The sequence below is a fragment of the Aspergillus karnatakaensis genome (assembly GCF_047715665.1).
Source record: "Aspergillus karnatakaensis strain CBS 102800 unplaced genomic scaffold BJY04scaffold_53, whole genome shotgun sequence".
Taxonomy (NCBI): Eukaryota; Fungi; Ascomycota; class Eurotiomycetes; order Eurotiales; family Aspergillaceae; genus Aspergillus; species Aspergillus karnatakaensis.
The window spans coordinates 114,232-130,486 of record NW_027395765.1 but is presented as its reverse complement, the minus strand read 5'-3'; the positions used below and the strand labels follow the sequence as shown (position 1 = coordinate 130,486).

The 16,255-nt window shown below is 50.7% G+C and overlaps 4 protein-coding genes across 4 annotated transcripts; 2 read left to right on the top strand and 2 right to left on the bottom strand.

Annotated features, from left to right (window-relative positions):
- Positions 1 to 40: 40 nt before the first annotated feature.
- BJY04DRAFT_125171 (TRAPPII-specific subunit TRS120) lies at positions 41 to 5,201 on the top strand. The gene is made up of 3 exons (XM_073708392.1): positions 41 to 492; positions 587 to 1,560; positions 1,616 to 5,201. Exons 1-3 carry the CDS (start codon positions 327 to 329, stop codon positions 4,874 to 4,876), a joined length of 4,401 nt encoding a protein of 1,466 aa, XP_073567492.1. The 5' UTR covers positions 41 to 326; the 3' UTR covers positions 4,877 to 5,201.
- A 325-nt stretch (positions 5,202 to 5,526) lies between these two features.
- BJY04DRAFT_209772 (Sec1-like protein) lies at positions 5,527 to 8,909 on the bottom strand (the record flags this gene model as incomplete). The annotated part of the gene is made up of 4 exons (XM_073714169.1): positions 5,527 to 6,480; positions 7,088 to 7,645; positions 7,699 to 8,724; positions 8,793 to 8,909. The coding sequence occupies 4 exons, from the start codon at positions 8,907 to 8,909 to the stop codon at positions 5,527 to 5,529; spliced, it is 2,655 nt and encodes an 884-aa protein (XP_073567491.1).
- A 141-nt stretch (positions 8,910 to 9,050) lies between these two features.
- On the top strand, positions 9,051 to 11,549 carry BJY04DRAFT_125105 (lysophospholipid acyltransferase). The gene is made up of 4 exons (XM_073708391.1): positions 9,051 to 9,273; positions 9,369 to 9,413; positions 9,496 to 10,614; positions 10,665 to 11,549. Exons 1-4 carry the CDS (start codon positions 9,252 to 9,254, stop codon positions 11,144 to 11,146), a joined length of 1,668 nt encoding a protein of 555 aa, XP_073567490.1. The 5' UTR covers positions 9,051 to 9,251; the 3' UTR covers positions 11,147 to 11,549.
- Positions 11,550 to 11,586: 37 nt separating this feature from the next.
- On the bottom strand, positions 11,587 to 15,110 carry BJY04DRAFT_197615 (putative serine-rich protein). The gene is made up of 3 exons (XM_073712493.1): positions 12,567 to 15,110; positions 12,308 to 12,504; positions 11,587 to 12,261 (listed from the first exon to the last, which is right to left on the bottom strand). The coding sequence occupies exons 1-3, from the start codon at positions 14,428 to 14,430 to the stop codon at positions 12,223 to 12,225; spliced, it is 2,100 nt and encodes a 699-aa protein (XP_073567489.1). The 5' UTR covers positions 14,431 to 15,110; the 3' UTR covers positions 11,587 to 12,222.
- Positions 15,111 to 16,255: the final 1,145 nt, after the last annotated feature.

The following is a 16,255-nucleotide window of genomic DNA, read 5'->3' as shown; positions in this document are numbered from 1 at the left end:
GGCAGCACTAGTGGCCCACGGCGTCACCGCTTGCATCAACGTTGAGGAGAGCTACCTAGACAGCTAGCGAGCGATATTTACTTCTGCTGGCTAGATTCAAGCGAGGACTATACTCCTGCTGTGTCAATTCTCCTTGACTGCCGTGCATCGGTGGACACGGCCACCAAACCAGTTGCTGGCTCCAGGGTTCAGGGCTCAATCGGAAAGTTTCCAGTCCCGTCGGTCGCTTCGTATGACTTCCCGCAGGCTTTCGTGTACCACCGGTTGGAAGCAGTCCTGTGCATCACGCCCGACTGCCTCCGCATTGCCTTCCTTCAAATGTCACGATGGGCGTTGATCCTCTCTCCCCCATTGCGCCCGCGCGCCTCAGAACCCTAATACTCCCCGTCGGCAGGATCAAGCGTTCTCGATTTCTCAGTTTCGCCGCGAGGCTTCAAGCCGAAAATGTCGTCCGCTTGGGGGATATTAGTCCCGATTCGCGGCCGAATAGAAGTGAGTGTCTGGAGGCGGAGATGCATAAATTCCACATGAATTCAATAGCATTGCGAGACGGCCCCTGGCTAATATTTTACCTCTGCCATCATAGATATGTTCTCCCCGCTAGCATTTCCAACGGGCATAATCCTTTACGATCTCTCATTCTCCATGCCCCCCATATCGCACCTCGAACTATACCCGTTTGAAATATTCAGAGAACCGCTTGTCGTTCTCGCAATAGCCGATGGGGCGGAGCTGCGTGGTGGTACAGATTCAAATAATGAGAAGTCACCAGAGCCGGGGGGACTCGACCAGTTGCGACAAGAGCTTGAACTCCTAAGGGAGAAGAACTCGCGAGCACTAGTTCATCAGCTTTTGATTTTCGATTATGACGGAGTCAACAAGATCTCCAATGGCCCAGATGGCGTTTTGTGGATTCCGCCGCCGCAGGCCTCGAAGGCTACGACGATGAAGACTGTATTATGCGATATCACGTCTGTTCTGCTGTCGGAGATGGATGAGTTTGCAAAAATGATCCAAAGCATTCCGACAATTGAATCACCAAAGGCGTCTTCGTGGGGGCCACACCGTGGACCAGATTTGCGTCGGCGACCAACAGATAAGTTATTTCACCGAATGACCATGCCTGCGCAGCTTCCCGCAACCACAAATGACACTTCCGAAACTCCTCAGAGCACGAGCCAGAGCTCGCCAAACCCTGATGATCACGAGACACCAACGACGTTCGATGAGATCACTCGATCTATACAACTAGCCAACCGCTCAAGTACCACACTAGGCAAGCCGAGCTCTATACCATCATCTAAAGAACATAGCCGTGACCGGATGTCCGTGAGTGGCTTGAGCGCGACGGATAGGACTAAGAATCGGATCAAGGGCCGCTCTGGGGTCGTAACAGGAACTTTGTTCCTTCAAGCAGGGAGATGGCCGGATGCTCTAAAGGAACTTGTTGAAGCTGCGTCCAATGCAAGAGCGAGCAGTGACTATGTATGGCATGCTAAAGCTCTGGAGTCGATCCTTCTATGCCTACTGATGTTCGCCTGGGCAGGCATGGACTTTCAGGTTTGTCACGATTTTTCAATGTATTGCTCTGCTTGCTAACATTGGTCGCTCATAGATTCCTCCAATATGTTATCCCGTTGCCGACAAATCCTCCAAGGCATCAAGCGCCATGAACTTCGATGCCAACTCTGGTCAATCATCCCCAGGCAATCGCATCGTGTCCCTCCAGAACCTTTCGAACCTTCTGCCTGATCTAGCCAACAATATTATAAATCTATATAACCGCGCAGCTAATATCACTGACGAACCACTCCCTCAGCTCGTCTTCTCCGAAACGATCATTCGCTTAGCAAGATTGCTGGTAGCTACACGCATCCGCGATGGTGCTTTGGACGACAATGCCTTGAAGCATATTGTCATGAACGAGCCATTGCAGCCATTGACGCGGCCAGAACGACCCCGCGGCTTGACGATCTTACGGAAGAACGAAATTGCCAGCTTTCTCTTTCGTGCTTTACCACTCTTTGCTGGCTCAGACCTACCGGCCACCGACGCTATCCCTATCCTAATTGGCGTTGTGTCAGTTCTCAATACGCTCGATTTGCCGCGAAAAAAAGCGTTCGTTTTGAGGGAGCTATTATCCGTATTGGTCCCAGCCCTGGTAAATGCTCGCAAAATTGGGGCTGCAGAGGTGGGTATTCATCCTGCGGCAGGCTTATCGTCCCTCAGCGACACCGCATTTGATATCAATGCCCTTGATGTGGGCCCAGGGAACATGGAACAGAGTATGCGCTCGCTCCTAGCCACGATAGGCGAGGTATACGGCGTGCAATCCTCATCTTGGGCCAATCAGGGGCGACAAAGCTTGACTGGATCCGAATACGACTCGATAGCAGCGATCGTCGAGCGGGCTTCACGCCACGTCGTACTAGATCGTTATGGAGATTTGAATCTCAAGATCGATGTTCTTAAAATGTGTATCAGCTCGTGTGAGGCGCTTCCTGATTTTGGTGGTGTTCTTCGCTTTACCGTTGAGCTCCTTCAGACGATACGTGGGGACATTATGCTCGCTAAATTATCGTACACAGCACCTTGTTTGCAACCAGATGAACAAAATCGTCTTTTGAATAATATCAAGCGGACCGTTGGTGCTGCCAGCCGGCTTGGTGTATGGGGATTAGAAGCCGAATATTGGGATGATTTCCTCGTCCGTGGAGTTGAATTGTTATCTCTTTCTGACTCTAGGCGGCCGGTTCGTCGGTCTAAATCCGAACTTGATGCTGTCACTGCAACCAGTGTCAAATCTTCCAAAGACCCATTCTTGTATAACCCTTTTTCTAAGGCAGCCAACAAAGCCTCGGAGCTGCTGATGGTTTCCGGAGAGCCCGCTGTATTCCAGGTCACTCTGCAGAACCCTTACGAATTCGAGGTCGAAATTGAACGAATTCGCTTACAGAGTGAAGGCACCGCGCTAGATGCAGTTGCGGAATGGATCCTGCTTCCTCCGCTATGTCTTCAAGACATCACGGTATATGGTACAGCACACGAACAGGGCTCATTGAAGATCACAGGCTGCAGTGTCAAGGTTCGCTACTGTCGAGAACGAAGCTTCCCTATCTTCAAGGACTTCTGGAAACCCGATACAGAGGTCAAATTCAAAAGAAGCGGGCTGGCAGCCAAAAGGCCTATGGCTGACCGTCCTTTATCTTGGAGCTCTACGGCCTCAAAGGATGGGAAGCCACTTTCAAAAAGAGGACCTGACACAGCTATTTGCGAGGTGAAGGTTATCCGGGCGCAGCCCTCTCTTACGATAGAATCCCTATCCCTATCGCAGTCTGCGATTATGGTACTAGAGGGCGAGAGGGCATCCTTTAGCATTACGCTCCGCAACACATCGCCATGCGACCTTGACTTTATACTGTTCACTTTCCAGGACTCGACTTTGAAACAGATTCAATCTGCCTTGAGCAACAAGGACTTGCTCCCGGTTGAAGTCTATGAGTTAGCACTAAAGCTAACCAAGCCAGCACTACAATGGCGCAGAGAGGGCTTGGACCCCAATGACTTTTCCATCCCAGCAGGCCAGCGTGCCACTTTCACGATTGATGTCACCGGAAACCCCGGTTTGCAGGAGGCCACCGTACAGATCGACTATTCTAGTCTTGGTGTTACATACGAAGCACTCCCTGACATCTTCTATACCAGGCAGCTGTTCATACCGCTCACAGCAACGGTAAATGCTAGTGTCGAAGTTGCGCGCTGTGATATTCTACCCTTCAGTAGCGACTTTGCGTGGTGGAAGACCCACAAGGACAGCGGCGTCGAACCCTTCGCCTCTCCGGCTCCCGAAGCCACAACTTCCAGCAGCGATCACTTCTCAACTGACCTCTCAAACTTAGCGCGAGGGACTTATGGCTCGGACCATTGCATTCTCCTGCTTGATCTACGAAATGCCTGGCCAAATCCATTATCGGTGGCTTTACAGGTCTCAGACGAACCTGTCAAGCCGTCTGGAACCCCTGATGAAGCCGGCCAGTATTCACTTCAAGAAGTACTTCAACCCGGCCAGATTTCGCGTTTTGTCCTAGTCCTACCTCGTGTTTATGTTCAGAACCCTCACGCCTCGATCCCATCTCTGAGCACAGGATCTAAAAGACAGTTTGTTGTAAGTGCGCATAAGCTCACATTCGACGCTGAAGCGGCGGCACGAGAAGCGTTCTGGTATCGGGAAGAGCTACTCAAGAGGGTCCAGGGAACCTGGAAGGAAGCCTTAGGCGGTCGTGGAGGTATGATTGACCTCAGGAACTTGCGCTTCACTGCGCGTATGGTGGACGCATTCCGGCTCGAGGACGTGGAAACGAGTTACTCGTTAAAACTGTCATTTCTTGCGGGTGCGGAACCCGACTCGTCTGTTGCCGTTACCCAAATCGGCAGGTCTAAATACAAGGTCGCAACCGATGAATTGCTGGATCTCACTGTCACCGTCCACAACCGCTCCTCTAGACCCATTCAACCTCTTCTACGCCTCCAACCGAGCCTTCGAAACCAACCAAGTAACGTCGCACTTGACCTTCCCCGACGCCTCGCTTGGACAGGCATGCTGCAGCAGGTTTTACCTATTTTAAAAAGTGGTGAAAGCAGCAGCGCCACCGTCGGAATCACAATTCTTTGCCGCGGTGATTACGAGTTCGGCGCCACAGTTGAAGAACTACGCCTGGCGCATCCGTCTCCTGAGGCCGATGGAAACAAATACGATACTGCGCCAGCCTCTTACCCGGACGAAGACTTCATCAAGGATACATTTGGCGCAGATATGGCCAAAAAACGACGAATCTGGCACGCCAGAGAAACGTGCGTTATGACTGCTCATGATTAATGGCTGCCACCAAAGCAACAACAACAACAAACAACAATAGACGACTGTCTGAGATTCTGAACTGTTTTTCTGCAATGCGCAGCGGCTTATGACTGGAATGATTTGCACAACGACATCGCATGTCACAGCTCTTGTACGATCTCCTGAATCTTGTGGCCCAGCGAAGCTGCCTAATTATTGTATCTTACGTATGCTGATGTCTGAGCTGGATATATTGCTTGGCTCTTTCCTATTCCGTTATTCTCGACAGAATCCTCTGTTATTGATTGAATATCTACCTAATTGATATAGATAGATTTATCTTGGCTGATACCAATTGCTGTACATACCCAAGACAAGCCCTTATCTTGTCTATATAATTCAATTCTTTGGCCTTGAGCCAGATGGCTTCTCATCAGCTACCGTCAATTGTGCATGCAGGGTGTATTGAGCATGAGAGAAACCTACTAGCGAGGTTTCCAGTGAGTTGGAGCCCACGAGTAGGTTAAATAAGTAGCTCTTACTTGTTAGATTCGATTGTGCGGCCACAGCTAGATTGGTCGGCGTGAGTGATCAGAACCGTCGGAAACTACCTGGTGTGAGAGGCGTCGAAGGGTCAGCCCGATGTTAGGTGGTCTGGAGCAAATTCCACGACACCGACTCTGGATCACTCATGCTCTCCCCTCCTCTTGTTCCTGCTCTTTCGTTTGACCCCCGGAACCGGCCGGCTGGTCCAGAGACGGAAAACTAAGATACTTCCAGTCCTCAATCTCCTCTATGATGCACTTTAGTCGGTCTCGGATACTCTCGACCGCATAAGTCCCCAGTACAAGCCTCAGCGGCGGATAAGAGCAATGGCCGAGTTGCCAAACCAGATTCGCCGCCTTGACTGCACTTGCAGGTTGTTTATCACCCAGCCACATGAGCATCCGCTTTGCATGTGCTGCGGGCGACGTGTTTGTGTTATATGGATCGCTTGGCGGTTTCACCAGGAAGTGCCCATATAACGGTAAAGGAGAAGATAGGTTATGCGCGCTATCGGTACTAGGAAACGGCTCAGCAGAGACCAAATCGCCCACATCATCACGGCGCATATGTCCCGGCTCCACCAGCGTGGTCTTGATATTAAAGCTGTCCACTTCATAAAGCATACTCTCCATCAACCCCTCAACCGCATACTTCGAAGCACAATATGGTCCCAAGCCCGGTACCCCAAGGGCACCGCTCGTGGAGCTAAAGATCAGGTACCGGCCAGACCTACGCTCGCGGAAATGTGGCAGCGAGAGTTGGATCATATTTAGCGTTCCCGTAAAATTTGTCTCAAACTGGTCTCGAATATCGTATTCGTCTTGATCCTCGCATGCGCCGATGACGCCGTACCCTGCGCAGTTGGCGATGATGTCGATGCGCCCGAATCGCTCGATTGTGCGGTCGATTACCTGCTGAACGGTTTCGCGGGCGCGCACATCACATAGCAGCCCGAGGCAGTTCTCATGTTCCGCTTCGAGTTTCTTCATTGCGGACGGGCTGGTTTCGAATGTGCGGCCGACTGCGGCAACAAGGTCATCGCGTGAGAGGGCGGTCTTTACTAGCGAGCGGCCCATGTGGCCCGTTGCGCCGAATACCTAGATTGAACAGTAATGTTAGAGCTCTGCGAAATGGATTAAGGCGAATGGGATGGTATACGAACCAACCAAACGAGTGGTTTTGGCGGGTTTTGTGGACCTGGGGGGTCGGTGGTCGAGGGGAGCTGGAGCTTTAGTTCCCGATTACTAGCTGTCCCGGTGGGCGACTGGGCTGTTATCGCCCTCGGGGGCGAGTTGTGCGGCTCCATGGAGCGTGGTTTGAAAATGTAGCTCTGGAAGGGAAGGGAGGTTGCAGGAGGTGAGACTGAAATAGCGGAGGAGGTTCGATGGATCTCTGGATCTCCGCATTGGGAAAATCCGGGGCCTCGGGCTGCATCTTGACAGCTCGGTCTAGTAAGTTACGGAGTAGACGAACTGTTTCAGCATTATAGGGATATATGTATGACCGATGGTTATATTATCATGTTAGCGTCAACTTGGCTCGTAGGAAAAACAGAACGCTACTCTTCTCAACGCCAACACGCCGAGACGACATCTTTTGTATAGGCAGGTATAATTGGGTATTCTAACGCCCAACTTCTCTTCGGAGCCGTCCAGCGGCTGTGGAAGGTGCAGGCTCAGGCCATCCGGTCATAGCATCATCGACTTCTTCCAGGAAGGTTCTGCTGTTGTGAATGTTGGTGCTGGCTAAAACTACACGTATACCTGGTGAGCTGGCGTTGACCTGCGCAACCATTTTCGCTTCTTCGTATGTGGCTCCGCCTATTATAAAGATGATAACGTCCTGTGGTTTGTCTCGAATGTGGCCGCCGCCTTCTAAGAACGGATATTGTAGCTCCTTGAGTCTGCCTTTGATAAGATTCTGTAGCGTTGCCTCTAAACGAGGTGAATGCTGTGTGTAAACATTCTCGACGCCCTTCAAGCCCTTGAACCTGTCGCGAGCGCCGGAGAATAGTGACGTCGATTCAAAAAGGTCAGAGAAGCCGCCGGCGATGGGCGGGGCTTGGAGAGAATGGTGGTAGGCAAGGATCTTGGGTATGATGTTCACTCTATTTGACGGAAGATTCCCTGCCGTTACAAGGAGATCCAGTAAGACTGGAAGCGCATTTGACGGTTGTTTTTCGTATCTTATTGCGTATAAAGCCACCAGGCGCAACTTATTCTCGGCGGGTACCGTGGGTATCTGGATGATTCGTTGCAGGTTCTGTAATAGTGTTAGCTTAGGCTCAGAAGTCTTGAGGAGAGGGCTGATTATACTTTCAAATCGCCATTATGGTTGTCATTGCAGGCTAAGCTCTGCTCCAATTCACTCACGTCCAGTAGGGTGTCCTCCCCTACTCGTCTGCTGAGCTCCCCAACTAGGGTCACATGTTTGCTCACATTGCCGGAAAGTTTCCGGAACTCGGGATAGTCTTCCACAAAACGCTTCATGTCGGCAATAGACTCAATGTTCATCGTGTTCTGAGTTTTGGTCTGATACTGTTCCACATATTCTTTGATGTTCTGGCCGAGGTCTCCAAAGTTCTGGTACATGTTCTTCTTAAAGAATGGGTCTTGGTCTTGCGAAAGGACAATTTCCCGCAACTCGGGGCGGATTTCCGGCACATCTCGAAGGTCCACCCTTCCATTGTGAATGCCCATCAATTCATGCACCATGGCCTGATACGTCCATTGCGTGAGTAGCGGCGTGATGGGATCGTCGCGACGGTCAAGAATTAAGAGTATCGGCGGTGTATCTGTCTTGCGAAAATTGAACAGCTGTTCCTCCTGCGTCAACTGGTACCGAACTTCTGTAGCCAGTTTCTTGGCTAGCAAACTGTTCTTCTCATATCTGATAAGCGGGTTTTTCTTGAGAGACAGCAACGTTGCAATCACCCCCTCGGTCGTCCTTTGTAGCGCGTCCGCATTCCAAACATCTGGCGAATTAGCCCAGAGCCGCTGGTTTGGATGGCCTAAGTTTAGGGAGCAGAGGTCCGGATTGATCACGAGAAAGTCGGCAAAATGTTCCTGGACGACGCGCACCACTTCATGGATATCAGCTTCGGCCAACCGTTCTAGTGAAGATTTGCGGATAATGTTGCTTAAGTAGATGTAGTATTCGCCGTATTTCGGTTCGCGCAATTCGTCAATGATGAGCTGGATAGAGGTCGCGGAGGGTCGCACAAAGCAGAGGCAGCGCAAATGACGCATTCGTTCTCGAGCAGCATTATCGAGTCGGTCAATCAAGTATACCTCGTGATTCAATAAGGCGGATTGGGTGATGGCGGTCGAGACAATAGGCACCTATTGGAGTCAACAGTTAGCACAGCAATTCGTTGCCGCTCTCGGGAGCAGAATCGCGAGTGCCCCACTGTCTCACTGTCAAGAAGTAGAATCTTCATCTTGGATGACGAGGAGCCCGATGCCGATGGATCACCCGCGGTGACCATCTTGGAGATATAGCCAGAAACCGCTGCGACGACGTCCATGGCGGCTGATGCGGGGTGGAGGGAGGGGGGAGAAAAAGGGGCGAGTAAGGTAACCCGGTCAAGAGGGAGAAATCATGGGAAGGAAAGGCAGAAAGGTAGATGTCGCAGTCGGATGTATCGGGGTATGTCAGTGGTCGGTCGAGATAAATACTGGAGGCTGTTCTGGCGGAGCGCCAAGTCATGATCGGCCTTGTGATTCCGTCATGCTTCCTCTCTCTCTATTCCTCAACGTTTTCCTTCTCTTCTCCTCTCTTCTCTCCTTCAGTCTCAATTATATACTGCTCTGCTTTCGTTCATCCATGTTGATTATCTTGTAACATATATCCCTCTTGGGCCCTTACAATGTTACCCGGTGTCGACTACCGTACGTTTGGTTCCCTTTTTCTATAGCCCTACACCTGGGTCTCCCAAGCATAGCTTCAAGAAATGTTGGCTGACACCATCTGTGCTGCTAATTAGTATTTGCCTACCCTGCTAGGCTAACTGGAGCTTCTGTCGATGAGCGTACGTCCCTCTTGAGGCTCCTTGCTTGCCATGTTTACCGAATTCGATCAGCCCAGCTAATTATAAGCGGGGCACTACACAGTAAAGCTCATAGCCTCGTTCCTTCTTTCTTACCCGCTGGCCGCACTGTTGAAAAGGATCCCGGACTCTCAGCCATGGAAAAAGAATGCCTTCAACATCGCAGTCTCGCTCTTCTACCTCGTCGGGCTGTTTGATCTGTGGGACGGCCTTCGAACTCTCATCTACAGTTCTGCTGGAATCTACGCGATTGCCTACTACATTGACGGTTCGATGATGCCATGGATTGGCTTCATTTACTTGATGGGCCACATGTCTATCAATCATATAACTCGCCAGATCCTGAATGATCCAGGAGTTATCGATATCACCGGAGCCCAGATGGTGCTTGTCATGAAGCTTTCTGCCTTCTGCTGGAATGTGCATGACGGCCGGCTGTCTCAAGACCAGCTATCGGACCCTCAAAAATACGCTGCGATCACCGAGTTTCCCTCAATTATGGACTACACGGGCTACGTCCTTTTTTTCCCAGGTCTGTTTGGTGGCCCGGCATTCGACTATGTTGCTTACCGTCGGTGGATTGATACCACTCTTTTCGAGGTGCCCCCTGGTACCGATCCGTCAAAGGTGCCACCGACTCGGAAGAAGCGCAAAATTCCCCGAAGTGGAACACCTGCGTTAAAAAAGGCCGTCATTGGCCTCATATGGATTGTTATTTTCCTGCAGTTGGGCGCTTATTACAACCAAAACACTCTTCTAGATCCTAGGTTCTTGGAATACTCCTTTCTCCGTAGGGTCTGGTCTGTTTATGCACTTGGTTTTACGGCGCGTACGAAGTACTATGGCGTGTGGAGTTTGGCCGAAGGTTCTTGCATCCTGTCCGGAATGGGATACAATGGGTTTGACCCAAAGACGGGTAAAGTGTTCTGGAACAGGCTTGAGAATATTGACGCTTGGAAACTTGAGACAGCTCAAAACTCTCATGCCTACCTAGGCAATTGGAACAAGAACACCAACCACTGGCTGCGCAATTACGTCTACTTACGCGTCACTCCGAAGGGGAAAAAGCCAGGCTTCCGCGCCAGCCTAGCGACATTTACAACCAGCGCCTTCTGGCACGGATTCTACCCTGGTTACTACTACTCGTTTGTCCTAGGTTCTTTTGTGCAGACTGTAGCCAAGAGTACGTATTTCACTCTTACCTTCATGAGTGAAACTGACGGTGGTTTCTAGACTTCAGACGCTACGTTCGCCCCTTCTTCCTTTCTCCAGATGGTACCACGCCGGGCCCATATAAACGCTACTATGATATTGTCAGCTGGCTCGTAACGCAGATCGTCATGGCTTTCGTTGTGATGCCCTTCATCTTCCTCTCCTTCTCTGCTTCAAACCACGTCTGGGGAAGCGTTTACTACTACGGCATAACTACGGTCATCGCGTCTCTTGTATTCTTCACCTCTCCGGCGAAGGGATTCCTTATCAAGAAACTGAAGGCCCGCGGCCGTCCGAAGGTTCAACGCACGGCAAGCACAGAAAGCATTCAAGAACCGACCCTTGGCCTGCCGAATGATGCAATCAAGGAGTTCGACGACGCAGTGCAGGAGATCAGATCCGAGATCGAGTCTAGACGCCGACGAGGCAGTGTCGTCACTATGCCGACCGGCGAGGATCTCAAAGCTGCAGTCGAAGGCAGGATTGGACGCACACTCGGATAACCGACAGCAACTACTGCGTCGGTCAAAGTTGGGTGACAGACATCTCATAAATGTCTCAAGACCTGCTCATCTCGGGACTTGTGCAACCTTAACGTTTTCTCCCTCAAATTCAATTATAACATGACGACTTAGCGGCCAGTGGATGGCCGGATGAAATCTTTAGGGCTGAGGTCTTTACGGATAGACTGTTTGCTTTCGACGTCGATCACGTAGAATAGGTTGAGAAGTCTGCTTTTTTTCAAATTGAGATGTATTACCTATAATCATCACTGTTTTATTTTGTTTTGTTATGTGTACGAATATGATTTATTCAGCGGACCGGTCATACAGGTGTTGTGATCAAGCGTCAACAATTAATTCAAACACCTGCAAGAAGAAATCCAACACTGTTGTGCTAGAATACTATTTTAGTCTTGCAAAGACTCGAATATAAGATGATATCAACAGTAGCAACCCGCTATGTATTGGGAAAAGTGAATATATAAATATAACAACCGCCAAAACAGGCCCAGCTCCAGGTCCCAAACATCTATACATCAAGGGCATAAATAGTGTTTGTATATATAAATATAACAGATCGACGGGAAGAGGATAACTCCAGAAAGAATAGTATAAAGAAAGACACGAGCCCAAAGAAAGCGTGCCAGAAGTCCGTAACTTGTCGTCCTAAGGTATAACCCGCGGTGAAAACGATTGGCCTTAACTCCACGTGGGAAATCGCTGCCGTGGAGATGACGGGGCAGGATGAGAAGAAGCAAGAACAACGCCGGGTATGAAGAGAAATAAGTATCAAACATTATGTGCATCACGTCGTGCGGTCGTGTCGAGGATTTTCTTTTGTGCAAGATAAAGCAGCCGGGGGAAGGGAGTGAGAAGGAGGATGAAGGATGTCGGAAGTGGGAAGCGAGAGGGTGTAAGTTGAGAATTGGGGTGAGGTAATTGCTTTGCGGGTTCAGAAGACGCTGCAGATGAAACAGGCCAGTTGGGCGAGAGCAGGCATTGCCTGCGAAGAGAATGAGAAAGATCCGGCCGGGGTATTAAGGCCGCTAAAGGGCCAGATTCGGAAGGAAAGGACTTTAGAAGCCCACAGTGGTCCCCACGATAGCAAGTGTTATCTAGCGATGTCAGTATACGCTTGGGCCAGAAGTTGCCTGAACATACAATGATAGTAATGATCACCAAGCCCAATGGGTTCATCCATCGATTAAGGTTCCTCCACCATCGAGCATTCAAATATCGTCGGCGTTCAAGGTCACACAGTCGCGCCTTGAGGGTGACTTCGAGCTCAGGGCCCTGATTTTCCTCCATCAACATTTCAGGTTTCCTCGGCAGAGGGAGGAAAGAGGCAATGAGCCAGGCTAGGTAAGGAGCAATGTAAGTGACTAAGTCCGAATATGGCTAGAGAAGAAAGAAGACTTACTCAGAGGACAAATGAATCCCAAGCAAAAGGACCAGACTTGAATGTTCCGCCGCCCAAGGATTGGCTCAGTACGAGAGTCAAGAGATGGTGCCCGCCAAACACTTGATTTCGGAGCAACAACGCGCTTGTCCGGGTACAGGTGAGGTGACCAGCTGTGACGCAGCCGGTGCAGAGATGAGCCAGATCGTGTTACCGATGCCTCGGGAGCTTTTACCCAGTGGTTTCGAGGATCCCGGGGGTCGGTCACAGGTTGGGACTTTTCACTAGTTTGAGTCACTTGCGTCTCGTTGGTGAATGTTCTGGCTCGACTAACGACGCTAGTAAAGCGTTGAATGATGTTGGAATTAGAAGTCAGAGGCCGTTCTGGAGCGGACCGAGCACTTTCCTCCACCAGGGAGACAGTAGAATTCCCGGCCTCTTCTTCAGTTGTATAATACATCCTGGCCCAAGTTGGAAGAAAGTTTGCCGCAAAGCTGGAACTCGTGCCAGGGCGCTTGTTGCTTCGTACACTGCTGCTCCTTGAGCTCGAAGATTGACTATTCGGTACACCTGGGTTTGTTGGACGTGGTGGCAGACTAGCAACGCTATCCAGAAATTCGTCTCCTTCATCCGAGTCATTAACCAGCCATAGCGAGGACGAGGTAAGTCTCTGGCGTGTGAGGGCGGCAGGGGGGGGAGAAGGTTCGCTCGATGTGTTAATTGAATCATCGTTGGTAGGAGACGGGAAACGGGAATCGCCCTCCGCAGACCATCTAGACGACACAGTTGAAAGGTGAGACCTAAAACGATCCGATGAATAAACGCCACTGGGCTCGGGAAGATTGCCGTCGGGTGGACCCTCAATGTCAGACGCATCATCGACTCGGGAACCAGATGATGACGGTGCTCTAATGGTCGGATATTGGATGAAGACACCACTATCGACGACAGCTTGCTGAATATCGGAGCGAGGGGCGCTGCCTGACGATGATGTCGCGGAGCGAGAATGACTCCTCACACTTGGCCGTGTAGAATTTGACCTGATTGACGGTACCTGGTATGGGGGACTAGAGCGGAAGGAGTGAGAACGCGAAGCCGCTAGCTCGGACGAAGACCCATGTGTCCAAGGTGCAGCACCTGCATATCGAATAACAGTTCCTAACGAATTCAACGAGGACAGCGAATTTGATCGCGAGGCGGAATCCTGGTTGGATGAGGTGCCAATGCGTACAAAGTTGAGACTTGAGTTGTCCAAAGCGACGTAGTTAGGGCTAGACGGGGGCCCAATAGGAACGACATTAGGGCTTGAGTTATTGGACGAGGCATTTACTGAGCCAGATGGTTGGCGAGATATAGATTCTGCGGGGACTGTCTTGATTGTTGGCGCGCTGAGAGGAAGAGTTGATTCCTCATCCGAGTATATAGCTGGAGAGCGGTCGCCCTGGTTGACTTCCTTTGCGAGGAGCTCAGAATCAGGAAATGAAGTCTTGCTTGAGCTAGGTTCATCCTCCCACAGTTGAGGTGGGGTGTTGGCAGCATCAAATGTAGACGAGAGATCCCAAGGATCAGTGGTCGAGTTATCAATCAAACTGCTATCGGCAATTTGACTAACGTCCGTTGAATACGTCTCCGTGGATATACTTGGCTCTTCATCGACATGGAAACGGGAGTCTGGAACAAACTCATGGCCTTTCCCGGGTCGTGGTGGAAGGATTTGCTCTGGTTTGGTTGGGTATGGAGTAGCTGTGTAGACATTGCGCTCGTCCTGGTCAGGGTGCTTGTCGCTGACAGCTCGCACAGAGGCAGGTGGAGAACACTCGTTCGTATGGGATGGTGTGCGTTCATGAAGAGCTCTCCGTTGCGGAGAGGAGTTGGTTGAACGCATGTTGTGGAGGTGACGATTAATTCATTATAGATAAGAGACCAGCGGCAGAAGGAAGGAGAAACATATAAGAGCGCACGCAAGGAATGCAATTCTCAACAGAAGCAGTTGCATGCAAACAAGTAAGAGGGGTAAGGCCCGGGGTAGTAAAAGGGAATTGGAGGCCTCTGCAAGATGATTATCGATCAGAGGAGATATAGAAGGTGTTGAAGGGAAAAGGTGACAGAACGATCACCAAATGGCTGCTGAATCCGAGACGAATTACAAAGACGACAGGGAGCGAGTATAGCTGGTTCTTGAAACGATCAACACGTTGCTGACTGTGCGTGGTTTTTTGTTGTGGTCCCTAAAAATTCTTGATGCAGCAAAGGAATGCCTCGAGACAAAAACGACGTGGAAAAAAGAGCGGCGACGGTGTCCAGCGGGTATGGGACGAAAAGAGCGTGATCGATTATTGACGAATGATAGTTTCGAGCGACAGCCGAAGAGAAAGGATTGCAATTACGGTAAAAGAGCGTCTAACCGGAGAGCTGGAAGCACCGCTGGGGAACTGTTTCTAAAAGAGCGACAAACGACAGAACGACTGGAGGGCTGGAAGCAAAGGAGACGGTCTGAAACAGCGAGATGCACCCGCAATTATGTATTTAAGAGCGGTTCCCCCTTCAGCCCAGGAATCCAGTTGCCCAGCGGCGCCGCGGCGGTGAGCAGCAGATGAGCTAGACTCAAAAGGACCCAGGGGCCATGCATGGGAGTCTGGAGCACCGTTTGGAATCGAACGATTGGCCGATAAGGCAAGGCAAAGAAAGCCCGTCGCTTATTTTAGGAAGATGTCCATCGCTCAAATTGCCAGTGGGTTTGGGTTTGATTGCTGCGGCGGTTCTCTTCGTCATCCCAAGCTCAAACGCCGAAAATCGATCGGCCGTGTCTTAACAAGTTAACAGGGGAACTGTGCAGGACGGACTGGAGACTCCGTCATTGTTATTTGTCTCGGTTAACCGTTACTGCCCTGACTCCTCCAGGCCGAGATCTTCAGACATATTAAAGCTTTCTTACAAACCCAAGTTCATCGCTCTGCCGTTAGTCTGGGTACAAATGGTGTCGTCCTGACTCCTTGGGCCTCAAGAGTGACAAAAGTCACGGTAAAGGATCCCATAATCGCAGGGTGAATTGACCAGTGGAAATGGAGAGAAAGTGAGAATGCAAGGTACCCCTCGGTCGTACATACGGCCTGCATAAGTGAGTCTGCGTTGGAGCAATGATATTGCACGGAGGGCCGACAATCCCACTCTGGATGCCGTCTCTGAAGTCTCATCACAAGTCCAAATCTAGCAGCACTGCAGCAAGCGTCGACTTTCCCACGAGGGCCGGTGCCCGGCGCCAATATTAAGGTGATCTGACAAGTCACCGATGGTGGAGTTCAAAGTTCAACCTCTCAGGAACGGAACCTCCGAGTTCGCGGACCTGAGGAGTCAGAAAGTTCAGGAACAGAAATCAAGCTCGATCCAGTGATCCACTCGAGGTGGCTGAGCAGTGAGTACGCTAATAACGGGCCTCGATTTCTCGAAGTCGGAAGCCCCCATTGGCGTTGAGAAGGGGAAATTGGCCCTGACGATCCAGTAATGACGAAGGAGAAATTGAGAAATTGAGAAATCAAAGCAATTACTCCGTAAAATTGTCACAATATTCGACCACTAGAAAGCGCGAAGAGAAGGAATCTCGCTCTCTGGCAGTGGCAAGAGAGTCGCTGCAGTCTGGAGTCTGGCCTGCCAGTGCCAGCTCATCCGGGATTCCGGGCCCCCGGGCGATTGTTTTGCAAGGTTTGTTGCCT